At 42.7% G+C, this 23,391-nt stretch overlaps 1 protein-coding gene across 1 annotated transcript in view; it reads left to right on the top strand.

Annotated features, from left to right (window-relative positions):
* Window positions 1-2,489: 2,489 nt before the first annotated feature.
* Window positions 2,490-23,391, top strand: part of IP6K2 (inositol hexakisphosphate kinase 2) — a 32,234-nt gene continuing 11,332 nt past the window's right edge. The window contains exons 1-2 of the mRNA XM_088454013.1: window positions 2,490-2,566; window positions 21,786-22,076. Coding sequence (XP_088310139.1) covers window positions 21,875-22,076 — 202 coding nt within the window. The 5' untranslated portion in view covers window positions 2,490-2,566; window positions 21,786-21,874. The remainder of the gene's footprint in view (window positions 2,567-21,785; window positions 22,077-23,391) is intronic.

A 23,391-nucleotide genomic window follows, 5' to 3' on the forward strand; every position in this document is an offset into this window, starting at 1 on the left:
AACTTGCGTTCGTTTTTTTGGATAAATACGCCCCCTGGCCGCTCGCATCCTATGTCATGTCCGCTATTTATTAGATTAATCGAGTACATCGACCAGCGTATGAACTGCTCGCTATTCTTGTGGTTGGTTTTTGCTACCACAATCTTGCGAGCAGTTCTGGCTAGAAAATAACCCAGTGACGTGGTTAATGACGCTGCTGTATTAATTATGCACACCCATAAAACGCCCGTTTTGACCTTTAAGCACGCCTGCGTTCGGATCTCCACTCCCCGTTTTCAAGCCTCTTCCCCTGTTACCACCCACATACGCCTCATTCTGTCACTCAAATTATCAGGCATTCGCTATTTTGCGAGCACATGAATTTCGACCGCACTGACTAGTTCGCGCATGCGTATAATGATCCGTACGCATGCGCAGTTGGGCAAACATCGCTCGGAGCGAACGAGCGGCCGCTTACGAGCGTCTCTGAATCAGGCCCAGAGCGTTCAGCTTTGAATCAGGCCCTTTGATACAGGAGCAATTCTCCAAAAACGCAGCTGCTATCCCTCGTAATTAAGGCGGTTGAAAGGTAAAGTGATACTCAATTACCAGTCCATATTGGGCCTTCTCTTAAAGCAATCTGTTTATTCAACCAAATCTATAGCAATTGGACTAGAGGGGCGAGCAAAAGCAGTATATATTTACAATCTAAAATCCGTGCTGTTTTTTTTTCATAAAGGGGCATTTGACATGGGACCTTCAGCATAGGGCAGGCCTGGCCAACCTGTGGCTCTCCAGCTGTTGTGAAACTACAAGCCCCAACATGCCCTCCCGCCAATCAGCTGGTAAAGCATGCTGGGACTTGTAGTTTCACAACAGCTCGAGAACCAGGCCTGGCATAGGGGGGTCTGCTAATAAACTGTCATGTGATGGCGACAACTTATGCAAACCCGATACCGAATGGAAAAACCATATGCATCAAATCGGGGACATCGAAGGTTGACAACCATTGCTTTCGGATATCCATCCTCACAGATAGCAGACACATCACACTCACTGACGCAACATTGTTTTGCGGCATCACTTGATTCGTCACAGTCAGACCATAGGAGGCGAAACTGACATAATTTATGAATAGATTTAGATGTTTTTTTAACGTGCAAAAATCGATTATTTCAGTAGTGAAAATAGATTTTCCCCAATGGTGGAAATATCAAAACAATGGATATGTGTAAAGGCCCCCATACATCAGCAATTGATTGCAGCAATTGTGCAATTTGCAATCGATTGTGTATAAAATCTTTCCCTTTTTCAATCGATTGCGGCAATTCTGCAATCGATTGAAAAAGGGAAAGATTTTATACACAATCGATTGTGGCAATTCTGCAATCGATTGAAAAAGGGAAAGATTTTTATACACAATTGATTGCAAATTGCACGATTGCTGCAATCAATTGCTGATGTATGGGGGCCTTTATACGAACGATTCCTATGCCAGCTACAAATTGTGTGCATAATGCATGTCTATTAAATAGTGACTAAATAAATATACAACATATATTAATTTACCTTAGCTGAGGTAATTGTACTTAAGGTTAGTGTTATACCCCTTTTCCACCAAAATCGAAGCCAGGATTTTGAACACTGGTCCAACCTGGCTTCAGACACAGTTTCCACTGCACTTCGACCCGGGTTATTCCCGGGTTGGCCCAACTTCCACTAAACCCGGGTTGGCCCTGTAAAACCCTATAGATGTCATTAAAAATTGTCTTTTTTGAGGCACATAAAGATGAGGTCCCAAAAGGGCCTCAGAAGCTCCCATCACCATCTAGAAATGTTACCCGGGACGCCTAACCCAGGTAGGGTCCGTTTCCACAGCCACGTAACCCGGGTCCTACCCATCTTCGACCCTGGTCGAGGCCTGGGTAGGATTGCCGGGTAAATTGACCTGGGTTATTTTTTTGGGAGCCAGCCTGACCCCGGTAGACCAGGTTTTTTTGGGCAGTGGAAAAGGGGCAGTAGTGTCTATTTACATGGCATTGATAGCAATGCAGTTCTACAAGACTGGAAGCACAAAAGGGCAGTTTATTCAGGTGTAAGGCCTTTATTAGGGGCATTAATCCCTTAATTTGCTCTCCTAACTCCTCAGCCTACAAACTGTTCACCTTCCTCAGGCTGAGTAAACACTTGTCCCTGTCAGGCATTGCTGGTGAGGAAACACAGGTGCATTACAGCCATCTCCCATTGTCTATGTACACAAAGCACTGAGCTGCTGTAATGATAATAATACCAAACTGTCCCCTCTGCTGCTTCTTTCACCTCCTCCTCACCCCCTCCCCAAACATGCCCCCCACCCCCACCTCAGCCTCAGCTGCTAGGCCCGACACAAACACATCACTCTACCCCCCGGTTACCAGCCTTCCCTAGCAACACAAGCCGGCGCCTCAGCCAATCAGCGGCGGCCTGGCCGGTCCGTCCAATGGGGAGGCGGATGCGCAGACAGGCCGGGAGGCCTGCGTCGCCATTTTGGTTTCGCTTTGACAAAAGAGAGGAGACAGCTCAGGAGCCGGATCGTGTTTTCTCTCAGGTAACTTCACCGGGCCAAATAAATCGTACCTTTACCGGGCACCACACGCCCCAAACCGGGTGCTGGGGACCTAGGGTGTCACTGAGAGGAGACGGGGGGGGGGGGTGATACGGTATTACAGTGTTGGGGGAGGGGGAGCACTGGCATTTGGGGACTGCAGTGGGCCTTCGTGGGCTGAGATACAGGCTGTCAGGGAATGCAGGGACCTCAGATTGTGTGTGTGTATGTATATATATATATCTATATATCTATATCACACACACTGGGCAATCCATGTTCTAATAAACCAATAGAGTCAGATGAGTGCCCAATATTTACTATTATTCATTATAAATATATATTAGGACAGGCGGAACACACGTCATCTTTAAATATAGCTAGCTATAAATATATATATATATATATATATTATATGTGTAAATATTGGGCACTCGTCTGACTATATTTGTTTATTAGAACATGGATTGCGCAGTGTGTGTGTGTAAAATATATATATATATATATGTCAGAAATCCACTGCACTCGCCACTCCTAGATTTGGGGTGCAGACCTGCACTCGCCATTCCCAGGACTGGGGTGCAAGTGGCCTGTGACCACATTGCTCAAATAAATAAAAACAGAAAACCCAGCACTCACCGTGATGTATAAATAAGTAAATAAATAATGGGGATTTAGTTCATCAGTGTGACGGATAGTGTAGGACCTGCAGAAAGTGGGGTCCCGTGATGTGGGCTGCGGGCTTAAATGCATTGATCAATCCATGAACTAAATCCCCATTATTTATTTACTTATTTATACATCATTGTGAGTGTTTAAACATGGTGAGTGCTGGGTTTTCTGTTTATATATATATATATATATATATATATATTATATATTACATATTACACATACACTGGGCACTCCATGTTCTAATAAACCAAATGTTGCACTTTAAAAGATGAGAGAGGTCTGTAATTTCCATCATAGGTACACTTCAACTGTGAGAGACAGAATCAGAACAAAACATTCCGGAAATCACATTGTATGATTCTTAAGCAGTTTATTTGTATATTCTTGTGGAAAATAAATATTTGGACACCTACCAACCAGCAAGAATTCTGGCTTTCCCAGACCTGTTACTTCTTATTTAGGAAGCTCATCTATCCTCCACTCGTTACCTGTATTAATGGCACCTGTTTGAACTGGTTAACTCAGGGGTTCCCAACCACGGTCCTCAAGGCACACTAAAGCTGGCCACACACTAGACCAACTTTCATCCAACTAGTCGATTGGCTGGAATGAAAATCTGGTAAGGTATACAATCAGCAATTTGCTCCCAAATGCTGGAAAATGGACCAAAACTGTGTTTTGAACAAATAGTTTAGATCAAACATTTAACGAACTTGTCTGACGACCATTTTCATCTGTTTTCTGGCATTTAGGAGCAAATTGCTGATCATCATTCACTCCCATATGTTACCAGATTTTCATTCAAACCAATCAACAAGTTGGCCGGTTGGATGTAAGTTGGTCTAGTGTGTGGCCAGCTTAACAGTCCAGGTTTTGAGGATAGCCATACTGGAGCACAGTTGACTTAATTAGTTATTTTGATTTAACCAATTGTGTTCAAGCTTGGATATCACTAATACCAGGACTGTTAGAGTGCCTTGAGGACCGAGGTTGGGAATCACTGGGTCAATTGTATAAAAGACACCTGTCCACACCCTCAAACAGTCAGACTGCAACCTCTCCACCATGACCAAGGCCAGAGAGCTGTCTAAGGACACCAGGGACAAAATTGTGGACCTGCACAACGGTGGGATGAGCTACTCGACAATAGGCAAGCAGCTTGGTGAGAATAGATCAACTGTTGGCGCAATTATAAAAAAAATGGAAGACATACAAGATCACTGACAATCTCCTTCGACCAGGGGCTCCATGCAAGATCTCACCTTGTGGGGTATCAATAATCTTGAGAATGGTGAGGGATCAGTCCAGAACTAAATAAACTCCACACGCCGTGTTTGGAGGGAGAAGAATGATGAGTGGCATCCCAAAAACACCATACCCACTGTGAAGCATGGGGGTGGAAACATCCTGCTTTGGGGATGCTTTTTTGCAAAGTGGATAGGACGACTGATCCGTATTACGGAGAGGATGAATGTATCGTGACATTTTGGAGAAAAACCTCCTTCCCTCAGTAAGCGCATTGAAGATGCAACATGGCTGGGTCTTCCAGCATGACATTGACCCCAAACACATCACCCGGGCAACTAAGGAGTGGCTCCGTAAGAAGCATTTCAAGGTCCTGGATTGGCCTGGCCAGTCACCAGTCCTCAACCCAATAGAAAATCTGTGGAGGGAGTTAAAAGTCCGTGTTGCCTGGTGGCAGCCCCAAAGCATGACACATCTAGAGAAGATCTGCATTGAAGAGTGGGCCAAAATACCTGCGGCAGTGTGTGCAAACCTGGTCAAGAACTACAGGAAACATTTGACCTCTACAATTGCCAACCGAGGTTCCTTTACAAAGTATTGAGTTAAACTTTTTGATTGTCCAAATATTTATTTTCCGCAAGAATATACAAATAAATTGTTTAAAAATCATACAATGTGATTTCCGGAATTTTTTGTTCTGATTCTGTCTCTCACAGTTGAAGTGTTCCTACGATGGAAATTAAAGACCCCTCTCTAATATTTTAAAGTGCAACAACTTGCACAATCGGTGGCTGTCCAAATACTTATTGCCCCACTGTGTGTGTGTATATATACACACACGGCAATCCATGTTCTAATAAACCAATATAGTCAGATGATAGCCCAATATTTACGATTATTCATGTTATAGCAATATTTAAAGATGACGTGAGATCCGCCTGTCTATATATGTCTGTGTGTGTGTTACATCATTAACTGAGTAACGAATGCATTATGTATGGCCATATGTGGAAGGTGAGTTATAAGTACTTGTTACATAATGTAGACTATCGGTATGGTGTGACAGGGCGCCCGAGGACGGCACAGCTTGTGTTATGAGAACACGTCTCTTGGCATCAAGTGTGCCCGCTTCTAGGAGCTATGTGCTCCCTGGGTGGTGATGGCTTGTTCTGTCCATGTCCTGATGCGTATTCCAGGCTTTCCGTAACCTTTGCCAATCAAGTCCCATCGTGAAATCCCATTTCATCATGACCCGTCCTAACCCCGTCTGAGGTCCTGGAAACGTGCCCCCTGGATGGATGCCAGATCGGACAATGACCTGCCATGTGGGTCCTTAGCTAGACAGTATTAATCATTGGCCCAAAACACTGCCAATGGTCGATAATGTGTATAACACGCTCTGTCGCTGCATTGTAGGTGATAGTGCTACTAGTGCTACTATTACATAATGTGTCAGAATGCATTTTAATGGAAACATCTAGTCTCTGTAGCAGGAGCGCTCTTGTATATGTGTCTATCCTATGTAAATGTATATCGGATATTTAGTATATACAAAGATTCTATAGCATAATGTACAGCAAGGGTAAAAACTGTAGTTTAGATAATCTGTGTGTTCAGGTGTTCTACTAACATGACTGGCTTCAACTTGTATTGCACCTATTCCCTTTATAATGTGTCTGCAAGAATCCGATTAGATTGCATGCTCTGCAGGACAGACAGGTCTTACCCAATATTTCTCTATTTCCAATTTTTTGTTCAGTTACTCTTCTATATAGCTCTTTATAAGTAAAAAAATAAACCTAAATAATGTTGGCTGCTTATGCAGTTATTTGATTAGATTTGTGTCCTTAATTGGCTTTATCTTTCAAACATTTATGAACCATCTTCAAATGACCCAATTTGGGCCTGCACAATATTGGCCAGATCTGAATGTTTGTTAAATTGCTTTTAAAGCAAAATGCTCTGGATTTACAATCTGTATCTGCCTGGTTATATCACGACATGATCTTGCTGTTGGTGAAGTAATCAAATTTGTGGAACAAATGAGCAATTGTTTGGCCAGCATTGCTTGTTGTACACATCCATTGGAAAGGGCCACTTATACCCGTTTTATACCAGAACAAAAACCTGGGTTATTGCTGGGTCTACCCGGGTCGCAGCTCAGTGTAAAAGGGTCCCTGAAAAATAACCCGGGTCAAGTGACCCAGCAATCCAACCCAGGTAGCTACCAGGGTCGGACCCAGGGTGGACCTGGGTAATGGTGCAGTGTAAACGGCACAACCTGGGTTATCTGACCTGGGTTATGCCTAAAATAAGCTGATTGGTGGTTGTGGAGCAGTCACCTCCCACTTTTTATGACTTCACAAGTTTAGCAGGGCAGACCCAGGTTCAGTGTGAACGGGGCTGACCTGAGAATAACCAAGATTGGTGCTGTGTAAACTGTGTCTGACCTAGGTTGGAACCATGTCTGAAAACGCAGGTCGGACCTGGGTTTTGGTGGAAAAGAGGTATTACTGTGTCTGTATAATGCTATTATTTTGCTTGTAAATACCGGAGAGTCCACCCTTAATTGTGACCTTCCTTGTTTGGAAAATAGATATTGAGGGAACGCTAGCATTGCAAAAGGTAAACCACATACATATAAATGATAGCAATGAAAAAAAATAAACATTAGCAACGTGTTTTAGGTTTGACCACTTCAATGATAGGTTTGGGAATACATTCATGCCTACAGGGCACATCCTATTAGGAGAACACTACAGTAGAGTCTGTGTATGTAGCTGAGAGCCACGGGTACAGGGTGTGCCAACAGTCCGCATCTAGGTCAGTTCCATATACCTTATATTTGTCTTATTGATTAGGCTTTATAGGAGATTTGCTATCTCTTCTGTACAAGGGCAGAATTAAATTGTTTTAGCGCACCCGATCTCCCGCCCAAGGTGACCGGGAATCGCGGGGTGCTATTCAATTGATGCCAATCATCGCGCTCATAGAGGTCGGGTTTAGCCTCGTAAAACAGCTCACCCCAACCAAAGTGCTGGGCAGGATCAGGAAAAGTGCAGTTTGGGCACCCAAACGGGTAACTTTTTGCGCATCAGCTCTCCACCCCCGAGGGGGTGCGAGCTGAAATGTGGGCGCCAGCAGCTGATCGTGCCCGGCAGAAGCAACAAACGAATAGTTCCGACGGGCTCGATGGGGGTGGGGGGTTCAGCTGCTGGCGCAAATAATTGAATTGCGCCCCAAGGGTCTTCAAGACACCCTTACAGTCCAGGTTTTAAGGATATCCATGCTTGACCACAGGTGACTTAATTAGTACCTCAGTCATTTTGATTTAACCACCTGTGCTCAACCACAGATCTCTCTAAAACCTGAACTGCTGGGGAGCCTTGAGGACCGCGTTTGGGAACCTCTGCTCTGTGGGGAGTAATTCCGTAACGGCACATTGCGTCTACCTGCATCTCTGCTTGCGCTGTCAGCACTACAGTAATAGGCTATGTGCGCAGCGCCCAGCCGCACATATCATTGACTAGGCCCCAATATTTTAGGTGGCTTGCTGTTATACAGATACTGTGGAGCAAGGGAATCAGGAGAGGGTTAACGTTGCCTGTGGTTAGCCTACGATCAAATTAAACAACAGGTTGATGGTTAATCTGTTACTGATTACACACATTTGCCAGTTCATGAATTTCTAAAGCTTGCATTTACAAGGTGCCAAAAATACACTCAGAAAACAGCTGTGAGCGCGCCCAGCCCAGGCCCCTGTAACACGTGAAAGAGTTAATGGCGAGATCGGCGACTTCCTGTTTCTGATCTGCTGGGGCCCCTATGCAGAACATTCAAATAAACACTTCCTCCGCCTCTATCCTGTTCCACTTTCACTCACTTCTGCACAAATGTCTCAGTATGCAAAGTAGCAGCGTCTGCTCTGTAAGCCGGTAGTAGGGCCAGGAGCATAGAATGCAGATTACACTGCGTGGCAGGTTGTATTGCTGCACCCTCCACTAAAAATCTGCAGCCGTTACAGGTATGGGTCATTTTTCTTTTAGTTTTCATGGGTTTTGGATGTGTTTGGAGTATAAGGAGACGCACCCGGCAGCATTTTACATCCTCTTTATTAAACTCGTGCTTGCAAGCTTTCCAGTGGCTTAAAACACAGAAAAATAGGGGAACGGTGCAAGCAATGCTCAGAGAAACGCTACCACGACGCAAGGAAGGTCTGGAAATACCCGGAAGTATGGTTTATGGGGTTTATGTTAATTTCAAAATGCTGGAAACATATTTAAGAAAAGGAAAAAAAAAAGTAGATACTTGGGTATGAGACTTTACTGATTGAATGCTACAATAAAACTGCACAGACATTTATGCTGGTAATTCTGGTAACTTGGTGCTGAACGGGATTACCGTACAGTTATTCACAGAAATAGTTGTATACTGCCATAATAAGCTCCGTTCATAATTAATATATATAAAAAATTAGGAAGCTTCATATATAACTGCCCTGCAATGTTGACTGAATATTTTGCTTGTGTTCATTTTTTTTAGCTTCCTTCTGTGCTTTTCAGAATACAATTTTATAGCATTCAATTTGTAAGGTCTTTGGGGGCACTCTTTCCCAGAGTGTTTTCAACTATCTGTTAAAACACTTGCATTGTATTTTATATGTATACCCTTATTTCATATTATTTCCTAGACTGAACTGAGCATAAATAATTCTGCACGATGATATAAGTACATGGCTGAAATGTACAGAAAAATATTAGTTATCCAAAAATGGACAAGCCATCAAACCTGTTGGGAAAATTGTCATGATCCAGGATTGCAGTACTAAGCGTGCCACGTAATTGCATGTTCTGTAGTGACCTGCGTTATCACTGAAGGCTACTGTATTAGTGCTGGGTGTTCCTGACCTAAATCGATGTCTGTGTACAACCACAGTTATACAAATAGGCATTTGCCAGTGTAATAGCATTACGAAGGTTCCATCTGGAGGATTTCAGGTCTCTGACTTCATAAACGAACGCCATGGAGACGAGAATGAACAGGAAAAGTCGGATGCAGTAATATCTAAGCAGGCAATCTGCTTGTAGCGTCTAATCTTATGTATGAGCCTGTAACGCTATGGAAGCAGCAGTTCCCAAATCCAGTACTCGTGGCTCCCTAATGGTGCATGTTTTCCAGGTCTCCTCCTTGACAGTGAAATTAGCACCACCTGTGAATCTTTTTCTTAAAATGTATCAGTAATAATTGCAACTGTACTCTGACGCGGAATTGTAGAAAACCTGCACTGTTATGGCGCATACACACAGTTAGATTTTCTGTCACATTTGAACGCTAACGATTTTAAAAATTGTTTATATCTGACAGAAAATCTGACATGTGAGCCTGTAACGATGATCGATGCGCGTTCCCAATTGTCAGATAACGATATCTGACATCTGATGTGTTTGCAGTCAGATTTGGTCGATTTCATTCATTTAACTAGTCTGAAGTCGTTCAAATCGTTTGCAAAATCGTTCAAATCGTTGGTAAAAATCGTTAAATAGTTCATCTGACATGAATCTGACCGTGTGTATGCGCCATTAGGGTTCCCTCAGGACTGTACTTTGAAGACACTGTCCTAACACTTTACTGTTCTCCAGATTTTAGGACCATTGCCATAAGACAGTTTCCCAAATTCTGCCATTACAGTCCCAAGTTTAAAGGCTATCCATTTTTGAGTTATATGTTCTCAAACGCGGTCATCAGGACCCCAAACAGTTTGTTTTCCAGGTCTCCTCGAAATCACAAGTGAAATAATTCACTCCACCTCTGGATCTTTTAAAATGTCAGTGAATAATGAATACACCTGTGCTTGGTGACCTGGAACACGTGACCTGTTTGGGGTCCTGAGGACTGGCTTTGAGATTCGCTACCCTAAACCATCGCTACTTGTGGGTCGGTTGCTGTCTTGGTAATAAACCAATGTCCGTTTTCACTGCGGAGTAACTTTAAATGTCGGGGCTCGATTGCTGAAGTGCGCTGTGCCTGTGTGTGGCTTGACTACGCTAAGTACATATATAGCGCACTGAAAGTAAAGCAGTATGAGCGTTCCCTATACCCTTGTGCTTTCACTAGTCACATACTAATGCATTGCACATAACTGCGTATTACATGTGTGCAGTGAGAACAATACCTGCTCTGTTTAGGGTTTGTTTTGCATGTGGTAAGTGTAGTCGCTGCTGGCAGAGCCCTTAGTATACACTGTACTCACTGTATTTAAAGGCTGATTCAGTTTAGTGTGTAATTTGATGAGTTAAGCACTGATGCGCAATAGTACTACTTAGACTGCAGCTGACATGGAGAGGCTTGTCTCAGTCCTACCGCGGCACCCATTTTCTTCCAAGCAGGGCATTGTCAACAGCGGAGACTGCGTCTGCACAAGTATTGCCATGCATCGGGAAGCATGCCGCATTGGGTGGATCACTGCAAAGTAAAGTGTTGGTTTGTATTTATGATTACACCAAAACTGGATTTTGCGTCTGGATGTGACATTTCTAGTAGGGCACTGTGATAGCACAATCTAGATTAAAGAGTTCCCGTCACTTCTCTCAGGCTTTTTTATTTTTTTGTTCTCATTAAGTTTGAAAAGCTTCGGCTTAAAAAGTCCCTTTTATAATGCATTGTAGAAAGCTTTAAGCTTCCCCTTTCTGAGTGCGTTATGAATCACAGTTAAATAGATCCTCAAGAAATATATATACATAAAATCTGTCCCAAAAATGCAATATACGCCTTTACATCTTATAACATACTGGGAGCGATTCAATTGCTTATTTTGCTGTGCTAATTAACGGGCGCCTGATGTTGCAATTCAATTGTATTTGGGCACCCATTAATTATTGCGCTTGCCGAGCCCAACTAGACCGGGTTTAGCTGTGTAAAACAGGTAGACCCGTCTAAAGTCCTGGTTAGCACGCCCCAAATCATGGACTGTGTTCCCGTGGCTATCCCTGCCAAAGCGGAGCAACAATTGAATTGCTCCATCAGGCGCCCCTTAGTAGCAGCTGCAGGCACTAGAAATTGAATGCCCCTCAAAGTCTGCAATAAAAATAAATAATAAAATTATGCTAAACATCCCCAGAAAAAATAAATTGTAAATGGCTTATTTTATGGTAAAAAGAACACCCTGTGGCCAAGTTCTCCACTAGGCTGAGAGGAAGAAGGAAAAAAACAAAAGGCCGGGATTCTTAAACTCAAGTGCAGACGTTGTCATAAGGATGCTGGTCAGGACCATTAACATAAAACACACTCTATACTCAGACGGGACTGCACCTGTAAAAAAAAAAAAAAAAAGGGGAGGGGGGGTTAATATCACTGTAAACTTTTCTTTGACATCTATGGGGGTGGGGTATGTGTTACCCATCTCCCAACAGCTAATCTGCAGCACCTATGAAAGCATTGGAAGCAGTACTGGCCCCCGCATCCTTATACCTCAACACCCACATGGAGTTGTTTCTTTCAGCTTAAGGGTGTTGATCCAAGCTGCGATTAATGATTTACAGTTTACAAGGTGTCATGTGATTAACAGGGCAACCACAGTCACGTGACATGATGTATTGAGGAAAGAGTCCTTCTTTGAACATTTATAACTTAAAACCTTAACCACTGCCCCTTTATTTCCTCTATTATCACATGATCTCTAGGAGCTTACCTTTTATAGAGCTATAGAAGAACCGCCTGACTAATTGCCCATCCGGCTTATGTTATAATGGCTTGTGTATTTGAATCATTACAATACTGCGGGGGATACAATATATGTGTGTGTAAAATATATATATATATATATATATATATATATCATACACAATACTGTGCAAAAGTTTTAGGCAGGTATGGAAAAAATGCTGCAAAGTAAGAATGTTTTAAATAAAAATAATCGAAGTGTTAATAGTTTATTTTTATCGATTAAAATGCAAAGTGAATGAACAGAAGAGAAATCAAAATCAAATCAATATTTGATGTGACCACCCTTTGCCTTCAAAACAGCATGAATTCTTCTAGGTACACTTGCACAAAGTCAGGGATTTTATAGGATTATAGTCGTGTCATCATACCAAACAGGTGATAATGATCATCATCTTCATATGTAGGTTGAAACACAGTCATTAACTGAAACATAAACAGTTGTGTAGGAGGCTTAAAACTGGGTGAGGAACAGCCAAACTCTGCTACAAAGGTGAGGTTGTAGAAGACCGTTTCATGTCACAGGTGCACACACTATGGCAAGACTGAGCACATAAACAAGACACAAGGTAGTTATACTGCATCAGCAAGGTCTCTCCAAGGCAAAGATTTCAAAACAAACTGGGGTTTCAAGTTGTGCTGTTCAAGCGCTTTTGAAGAAGCACAAAGAAACGGGCAACGTTGAGGAACATAGACGCAGTGGTCGGCCAAGGAAACCTAGTACATCATGCTTACTTCCCTTCAAAATCTGAAGATATCCAGCAGTGCCATCAGATCAAAACTGGCAGAAACTAGTGGGACCCAGGTACACCCATCTACTGTTCGGAGAAGTCTGGCCAGAAGTGGCCTCATGGAAGAAATGTGGCCAAAAAGCCATACCTTCGTCGTGGAAACAAGGCCAAGCGACTCGGCTATGCATGAAAGCATAGGAACTTGGGTCCATCATGCAATACCATCAGGGAGGCGTCTGATTGACTCCAAATTTATTCTGCAGCAAGACAACAACCCCAAACATACAGTCAAAGTCATTAAGATCTGTCTTCCACGTAAAGAAGAACAAGGAGCCCTGGAAATGATAATATGGCCCCACAAAGCCCTGATCTCCACATCATTGAGCCTGTATAGGATTACATGAAGAGAGAAGGATTTGAGCAAGCCGACATCCACAGGAGATCTGTAGTTAGTTCTCCAAGATGTTTGGAACAACCTCTCTGCCGAGTTCCTTCAAAAACTGTGTGCAAGTGTACCTAGACGTATTGATGCTGTTTTGAAAGCAAAGGGTGGTCACACCAAATATTGATTTGATTTATATTTCTCTTCTGTTCATTCACTTGGCATTTTGTTAATTGATAAACTATTAACACTCTATTTTTGAAAGCATTCTTACCTAGCAGCATTCTTATCACACCTGCCTGAAACTCTTACATTGTACTGTATGTGTATGTATACAGATATTTTTTATATATATATATATATATATATATATATATATACACACACACACACACACACACACACATATAATGGAATGCACTCTTCATTGAATTTATAGCCAAAGTTTAAATTTTCAGACCAGAATAATATGTGAGTGTATTGTAGTAAATATTTTTGGTCTTAAACATGTCATAAATCACACAATCCCTTTGTCTTGGGCAGCTATTTTTCTCTGTTAGATTGTGGTTCATTCTATTTATCAAGGAACATAATGGGTCAACTGGGAAATACAACAAAATAAAATAGATGATTAGATTTAGTATATTAGGAAACTTAGAGCGGTATCCAATTAGCCCTGAAGATCACCAGACGCTGGCACTTATCAGGATTTTGATGTGTCCCAAAAAATAACCCCCGAAAAGTGCCACATTAAGTTCAGGAACCTATCACGGATCCTATGTGTTTTTGCACGATTTGTCCTATTTGTTTTCCTGAACAAATAGGACAGGGTGATGAAAAAAATTGGTGAAAAACGGGGATTATCAGAGAAAATCCACTTTCCCCAACCCTCCCCCCCCAAACAAAAATATTTTGACTCTGATTGGATACCGGCCTAAGTGTTTGTGTATTATTAAAAGTTTATCTTTAAATATTTGGAGGATCTTCGCTCTGTGCAGAGTATTGTGGGGCCAGTGTTAGATTACAGTGGGAGTTAATGAGCAGCCCGGCTCCATATGAATGCAGAAAACCACTTGTCAGCCACAGGATAGCAGCATGTAGTTTCTGTTCTTGTAACGTTTATTTTTCCACACTCGTGGCTGGGGTGAAGGTGTGCCGATACCAGCCTCCAATGCCCTAGATATATCACTTTTAATCTCCCGCTTGGGCAATCACATATTGGTGTTTACCATCTTAGGCAAGGTAATTAGAGCCAGGGAAAGTAATTCCACTGCGTTCTCTGCCAGGTATTATTTCTGGGTGGCAGGGAGTTTCAGAAACTCATCCAACTGCAATTGTTACCCGTCTGTCCTGAGGGTGAAAGTTATTTTGAGTTTATTGAAGGTTTAATTCGTACTTGTGCTTCTAATGAAAGTTAAAACCTTGATTGTAGTTACAGTTTTATTTTATTTTTAGTTTTATTGTATTTTCAAACTTTGTCCATCACTTGCTCATCTCATTTTGCTGTCATGTGTAACTGATTGCGTTTGTGTGTTACATATCATTATGTTGTGGTAACCCCTGTGCCACGGACTTACAGCGTACATTATTAGGCATCAGGTATTACCACGCCAGTTGTCACAGTTCATTCCCTTTGGACGAGCTCTAAGTGAGACCTGCTATAAAGTAGCTGATAAGGTGTTGGGTTTACTCACTAAATAATTCACTCCGGTAAAATTCTGGCACCTGGTATCATATTATACTGGATTCACTGCATGTAGTTTTATGTTTAATTTTAAGACTAACTGCTAGTTAAATGTTGAATGTATAGCGCACCAGTAAAACGCTCAACACGCTAAGACTTTTACAAGGTGTTTGCTCCGCAGTTTCCAGTATTCATTACTATAGTTACAGGTGACGTTCCGGTGTCCCACGTCGTTGCCACAGGGGATAGCATCCTGTTCTTTACTATTAGAAGAGACTCCTGTTTCGCACATAATACAGTCCCAGAGGAGGTAACTGGGTGGTCATAACCGCTCCGTAACCTAGCAACCAAAGTTGTAAACATGATAGAAGACAGGTAACCAGCAACAGCAGATAATGTTCAATACTCTTAATAGAGAACTGGTTTACATGGATGATGAAACACTCGTTACATTTCCTGATATTTGCCAGATATCCCTTCCTGGCGCTCACCGGTGGTGGTGGTTGTTGTTTTATAGCAAAATAATGAAACTTTAATAGACTATTAAACTCTACAAACAAAAAACAACCCACCCATGACCCGAGATTGGCCTGTGGCGTAAACCGAATACTGCTTTTGGCCTTTAGTGTATATAATACATTAATTAGCCATTGTGACTATTGCAGAACGGTTCTCAGGTTACAGGAGACTAGATCCTAGTCTTAGCTGAGCGTTGACCCAGCTGACTGCACCCGACCTAAAACACTACGGGGGAGATGTACCAATCCTTGGAGAGAGAGAGAGTGGAGAAGTGGCCCAAAGTAACCAATCGGCTTCTGTCTGACAGTTATCTAGCACAATGACAGAAGCTGATTGGTTGCTTTGGCCAACTTCCCTCTCCAAGGATTGAGTCATCTCCCCCTATTTTATTATATTTCTTTTACATATATATTATATACTGGCATATTATGTAACTCAATTACAATCTATCAGTGATTATATCTATCTACAATTTATTGTGATAGTGTGAATGTGGAAAAACATGTTACAGCATCACACAGAGGAGGCCTATTACCTCATTATTGCCAATACAGTATGTATGATCCGTATGACATGGCCCTGCCTTTTGTTGAGTCACAATGAAACTGTGATGTCACACTTCACATGGTTCTGTCATCACTACATAGTGTCTGGTTACTGTGTGAGGAAGGATCATTAGTGATGAGGCAGAGAGCCCCCTTGTGGCAGGTTCACTCTATCGCATAACTGTAAGTTTCTATGAACTAGTCATCCTTAACTGTTATTTCATTTTGTTGTTGCAGCATTTTCATGACTATATTTACATGTTACATAATGTTGAACATTTGTTTGCTACTTTGCATGTTTAAATATGGATTACCATTGAATTTGCTATATATTTCTTATATATAATGTCAGCAATACTAGCTTTTAAAGGTATCGGTGTTACCGGTTTACTTTTATAAAGAAAGGAAACATGGATTCCCAAAGCACCTGTGTGATAGGTTTGCTAAAGGTGCATCGTAAAGTCAGCATTTCATATTTGGATAAGAAATGCACCTATAATGCGGTACTAGACATTTGCATGGACCGTCCTCTCCAGTCCGAGCTTTTGCGGAGATGATGGGTATAAAACATTTGAATTGACAGCGGCCAAAGAGCTGGGAGCTGAGAATGAAAACTACACCAAGAGATGTTTGCATGAGGCAGCCTTAATGCTGTCTTATTTGGAATATTGTACATTTAGCGATTCTTGTGGAGGTTTACATAGCCGTGACACTGTAATTCTGCTGTAACGCCTCTTATCCTTCAGTATTTCTTTTCCCCAAATTCACAAATGTCCCGCAAAGTTTTGTTTATCCCCCCCTAGGCCTATTCCAGCCACCAACCCCTTTTTATAGAAATGCCACAGGCCTCTCCAGGTGTGAGGGATATTAGTCAGACGTCATTTTCCTGAGGTTAAGTCATTTATGAGCTTTATTTAAAAGTCTCATTAAAGTGAACGGAGAGGGGCGTATTTTGGACGAGAAGCTCCAATTTATCTCCAAAAGAAATAAAAAGACACCACGGAATTTTTGACAAACTCCTGAAACCATTTTGAATTGTGAATTGGCACAATTTACATAATGAAAAAGTAAATCCACTTGGCAGCTTCTTGGGTTCGGTGGCACCGTTTTGCGCATCTTGTTCAGCATTGCCCAGCGATTTCTCTCTCTGATAAATGTAACAGTGGTACTTGGAGAGCTTTCATTTCCACTAACGTTCCATGCCGAGATGTAGAAAGGGCGCAGTATTGACAACTCAGACGGCCTGAAATGAAAAGCAGATGTGGTGCCATTGGCCTGCTAGAAAACGCCATCATCTGCTTCCTCTTCATCTTGTTGATTTTCTTGAAGGGGGGAAAAAAAACCTCTGTACTCATTACGTGAAGTAATATGTTTATTTGTGTGTTGCCAAGTGCTCTGTTTTTCTGTCTCTGGCACAGCGAGGCTTCCAGACCAGCCCCAATGATGTGTACAGAGTATAACACGGGAAAAGCAGAACGTCCTCGCCCGCAGATATTTGCTCATTACAGCCGTGCCCACACTGTATATTATAAGTACCCTTGTTTCCATGTAACCTTCACCTACATTCACTGGGGGCAGCCAGTATGGGGGCAAAACTGATTTTCAGCCTATCAGTTTACTAGGAACTAGGAATATCGCCAAGGCATGAGGCTCAAAGTGCCTCATGCCTCAATCCTTTCTCTAATTCTTAACTGATTTGACATTATTGTTTTTTATGCAGTCTCAATCCACAAAATGACTGTGTGTAATCGACACGTATGCTTTTATGAAGAACAATGGGTACGATTTATTTCTGGTGGATGTAAAGGGATAAAAACATTTTATTTTATTTTAGTAATTTACAAATTCAGCCCAAATTGTCCTCCTGATGCATCATTGCTCTGTATCTGAAAGCTGGTAGCTTGGAATTACATGAATCTAGTCATGGGGAAGTCACACTGGTTCCCAGCAAATCCACATTCTCCCTACTGGTTCAGCCCACACATTGGATGCGTCTGTGGGCAGGTGCCACATTAAAGCAGCAGTATGCTATAGCTACCAGTGCAAAAATATTATGATGCATCCGTAATGATCTGTAGGCCTTTGTCTGTGGAGATGGTGGAAGGCTAGAAATTGTCACGTCATCCTGAGTCTGCTAATTAGCAAATCTGAGAATCCGTAGGGTGTGGCCCCGCGTCTTGTTCATGTTTTCCTCTCCGGGTGTATTGGGATCCCGGCAGCCTGTTAGGAATTTAGTTAACTCCTTGTAGCTGGCCGATGACTTCTATACACACATAATACATGTAAGGTCTATTAGGACATTTGCTTTCATATTTACACTTTAAATAGTATTGCATGCAGTTAATGTGTAACCATATGTATGGTACACATACAGTGAGTAGTATACATACAACAGATAACCCTTTGCCTTTCCAAGCAGTATAGTGAATGGGGCATCATTGCTTTCCCTGGTATACAAGGTGATAAATCAGCACCTGCTTAGCAATAAAGCTGCATACACACACAACAATTTAATTAATGAACGATTTTAGTAAACGATTTTTTTTCCCTTGAAAAAATTAACTAAAATCGTTTACTAAAGTTGTTCATTTACTAAATGTAATGAACGATTTTTATGAACTACAAACGATTTTTGCATATCAACTTAATGAAAATCGTTGAGTTGACAAGTCTGACTGAACTACAAACTACAAACGTGAACGCGCATGAACAATAATCTTTCATCGTTTGACTCAGAAAGTGAACGATTTTTTCAAATGATTATCGTTAAACGATATCGTTTAATGATAATCGTTCAAAAAATCGTTGTGTGTATGCACCTTAAGACCTGGAAGACGAGTTTTGTTCACCTAGGATTATTTGAAGTTTATATAGTATGATGTCTATGCCTGTAGCAGTTAAAGGATATACACCTGCCTGGATTATAAACGTGTATATATACATGAGCGTTAAAAGTTTGGCTTTGTGTTTATGACAGTGAAGTGTCTCGTACGTGGGCAGAGCTGGGTAAAGCGCCCAGGTGCTGAATTGCTACACATAACCAAGCTGACAGCTCCTAATGGGCACAGTTAGTGTGGGCAGACCATGACTCGCATCTATTGTCCGATGCGGTCCTCAGCCAAGCATCTGCCAGATACCAGTCACACGTTGACTAGAAAAGACTCCGTTATGACTACATACAGGCTGCCCTTTGGGTCCAATGTGATCTAACTGCCTGGCGCGATAGGGCTGTCTATGGGCAGCCTTTAGTGGTAGAGATCCCAGTAGTGCGGAAAGGGTCTAATGCAATCCACTATGCTGTATCCTCATGTTTAAATGGGAAGCAAGGGCTGATGGTGGTGAGGCTATGAGACATCTGGAAGCCTGGTTAGACATGGAAACTAACCTATGTACATGGGAGGGCAACGTGAAAGGGTATTTTATGGTTTGTCCACTGGTTTTTGTTTTACGTATCCTAGCTAATAGGTGTATTTTCCCCGCCACTAATGTGCACAATACACCCTGCGACTTAAGCTGGGTACACATCGGACAATGTCTGTAGCCAGCCACGCGACGGGCCGACATATCGAGTGGCCGGTACACATCAAACGATTCGGTGCCCGACCGCCCGATATGTCAGCCCCTGTCGCATTCCGCTGTATGGGGTCGTCGGTCGCATCGTCAGATTGAGCTGCATGTAGGGACTACCTGACGATGAGACTGACGACCAAACGGGAGCGCGCATGGCCCAATATAGTGCATACACATTAAGCTGCCCATCCATTTAACGATGCAGGGACGACGACACGATTATGACGCCGTCGTCCCCCGCGGGGTGAACTGCATACACTGAACGTTCAGGCGTTCAGTGTATGCAGATCAATCATCCCCGAACACGGCGGTCGTCAGGTTGAACGTAATGTTCGGGCGATGATTGATGTTAAAAACGACCAGTGGGCGCGCGCATCGCTGGTCGTTTTTAACCTTTTACTGCCCCATTTGCGGGCGATTACAAAGCGATGGAGCGATAACGACCGTCGTTATCGCTCCATCGCTAGGTTTAATCGCCTAGTGGATGGGGCAGCATTAGGCGATATTGACAATAGATCGGACCGATCCGGCGGATCAGCTGAAATATCGTCTAATGTGTACCCACCTTTAGTATTCAGCATTGGGAATCCATGGTAAATAAGATCATGGTTTTTTGGTAGCTCTTTTAGAGAAAACAACATGATCTGATCATTAGCACCACTCTGCACGATATAAACAAAGGTGTGTGAGCGGAATTACAGCATAGAGCTCCCCCTGCTGGTAAATGTCTAGAATGAAATCCTCTTTGATTGTTTCCTGTGTCCTTCTGACACTTATGGTAAAACTGGTAAATACGTTATGTGGTGATTTGCGGCTACCGAGAGGTGCCAAACGCTCTTCCAGAAGCCTGGATCTAAATCATGTAGATTTCCCTCATTTCTCATACAACATTGGGCGGAATTCAATTGATTATTCCCCCCTTCGCACCCGACGGAGCTATTCTATTGTTGCTCCTGTTGGGTGCGATCAGCTGCTAGCGCTCAATTTCAGCTCACAGTCCCAGAGGGGTGCAGGCTGAAATCGGCGAAAAGTGTCCTATTTGGGCGCCCAAACATCACTTTTCGCGATCGCGCCCAGCACTTTGGTCGGGTTTAGCTGCTTTACGCGGCTAAACCTGACCTCTATGGGCACGATCAGCGTGAAATTCTGGCACCATTGAATAGCGGTCCGCGATCTCCTGTCACTTTAGACGGGAGATGCGGGCCGCGAAATCAATTGAATTCCGCCCATTGTGTGCTACTTGTGTAGTAACAATGTGTGTGTATGTATGTATGTATGTATATATATATATATATAATATATTATATGCACTGAGATTCACATGTGTAAGGCAGGCTGACAACGTGATCAGAGGTATATTGTATTCCTACTACATAATATTCTACACTTGGTCTGTGGGCACATTCTAGTTTATATGGTGATTCATGAGATGCTTTACGGGTTCTTTTATTTATTTATTTTAAACCATGTTTAAGTGAAAGTAACGGACTTGTGTTATTATTTTTTCAGTGCACAATTTACAAATAGTGACTATGCGTGTGCTAGCAATAATCCATTTTATAAGAGGGTGTTTTTATAGCCCTCTTCTAATTAATTCTGTGTACTAGACACTTGCTATTATTACTGAATCTATTTTAATTGCTTATTTAATAATCCTGTGTCACTGATTGCTTGTATATCTGCATACAGAGGCTGTTCTTACTTTATGCCTTTTACGATCAGACTGATTGCAGTGTCCTGTAAAGGCAGCACGTTGTTGTTTTGAGTGTTTTATAGTTGAGCTTTGCTGTATTATGTGAACGTTTTATGACAAAAACAACTGCGAGCAGCAGCTCTGCCCCCCCCCCCCTCTCCACCACCTCCCTTTGTCTCTCCAGTTTTCCTCCCAGGACCCTCCCAGGTAGGATGTGATTGGCCGGCTGCCTCGCAGGAGGAGCTGGGAAGATTGTTTTTCTTGTGTGTGACATCACCGTATTTGTCTGGCTGCTGTGAGCCTGAGAGCTCAGAGGAGGATTGTTCCTGGCAGAGGACAGACGCACGGTGCATTTAGGGCTCTAGGACATGAGGAAGGGATTATCGCAAACCTGTACAAACTGAGCATTGCTACTTGTCTAAACGGAGGGAACCTTTTTGTTTGCATTTGTTTTGACAGAGACCTGAGAAAAACGGGATAAGCCGCTTTTCAAGGACAGCATCTGAGAAGCTGTTGCGCTGCTCTGCCCTGTCTAATGTGCGGTAACAATGAGCCCAGCCTTCGGAGCCATGGAAGTGGAGCACTACGCAAAGGGAGTTCTACTCGAACCTTTTTTACACCAGGTCGGAGGGCATTCCTGTGTCCTTCGCTTTAACGACAAGACCATCTGCAAGCCCCTCATCCAAAGGGAGCACCTGTTCTACGAAACACTCCCGACCGAAATAAGGAAATTTACGCCTCAGTATAAAGGTACGTTCTCGCTCCAGAGAGCGGGGTGGGGTGGGGGCCTGCCTGCCTTGTTAGTTGTGTATTTGTCTTGCCATTACCTGTTGCCCCTAAACACTTCTTTTATAGAAGCGGTTTTTGGGAATGCTGCCTTTTTTTTTTCACATATGTTGATGTTGTCAGGGACAGGCTGAGATGCGTTGTGTTGGAGATCACCATTGGGTGTCTTGGCCGGCTAAAAGCATTAGAGTTTAGACAAGCTGTGCTTTTGTGGGCCCTAAGTCTCCCTTAGACTGCAGTAGGTAAGTGGAACCTGACCAGACCGCTGTTTAAATCTACCTGGTCACACAGACTCAGCTATTTTTTTATTTTTTTTTCCTCTTTTCTTCTATTTTTCTTTTCTCTCATCCTTACACTTTTTTTATTTTTCCTCTCGCTGCGACAAAAGGTTTGGTTTTTATAATATATATTTTTTGGGGATCGGGGATGTTCGGTTACATTTTAACAGATTCGCTTTACCTAGAGTCTGACGATGCCTGTAAAACGGAAGGGTAAGCACACATCATGGTGTAAGAGTATTGCCCTATACTCTCCAGGTCCTTTCCCTTTCACAGGAAATGGGAAATGTATTTTTGGATGAAAGAACCGCACCAAATGCTGGAATGAGTCACCAGCACTATGCGAGTGGAAATGCCAGTTCTCAAGGGCATCGCATTCCTGAGTCCCTTATGCTTTGTTCTTTAAGCCATTTTGGTTAACTGCAAGTGAAAGGCGATTCGTAGTTTGGGAAGTTACTTAGGATAATAACTCCTCTGTCATTGTGTCCTAAGCATGGCTGTCAGCCATGTTTTCCCATATTCCTGCATGGTAAGTGTACAGGTAACAGATTTGTGTTTTTCATGAGATGTATTCACGCTGATTGCAAATGTTTTAACAAACGTGTACAGACTATAGAAGCACCTACTGAAATGTTACGTGTCACCTTGTGAGCTGTTACTGTTTTATCTCCGCTAATTTTTGGTGTTTTTAGTCTTTTTAATGTGTTGGTGGAGGGTTTTGGGCAAACACCCGTGGCCGCGATGCACACTGGCTTTCCTCGGAGATAAATCTGAAGGCTGTTTGCTAGCTCGCTTTGTCCCTTTATATCCTCCTAGTCCTTCCATTTTTGTGCTTGAGAGCAAGACTGTCCGAGCACCTCTGCTGCACCCCCTCCTGAGATCCTGTAAGTAAGTCCCAGGTCCATCTGCCACTCTCTTCAGCTGGCCTAAGGGATGTGAGCAACACGAAAGCAGACTCTAGGAAAGAGGGACAGTTAAGGACTTTGAGGACTTTTTATGGC

Source organism: Taudactylus pleione, unplaced genomic scaffold (assembly GCF_031769625.1).
Source record: "Taudactylus pleione unplaced genomic scaffold, aTauple2 ptg000607l, whole genome shotgun sequence".
NCBI lineage: Eukaryota > Metazoa > Chordata > Amphibia > Anura > Myobatrachidae > Taudactylus > Taudactylus pleione.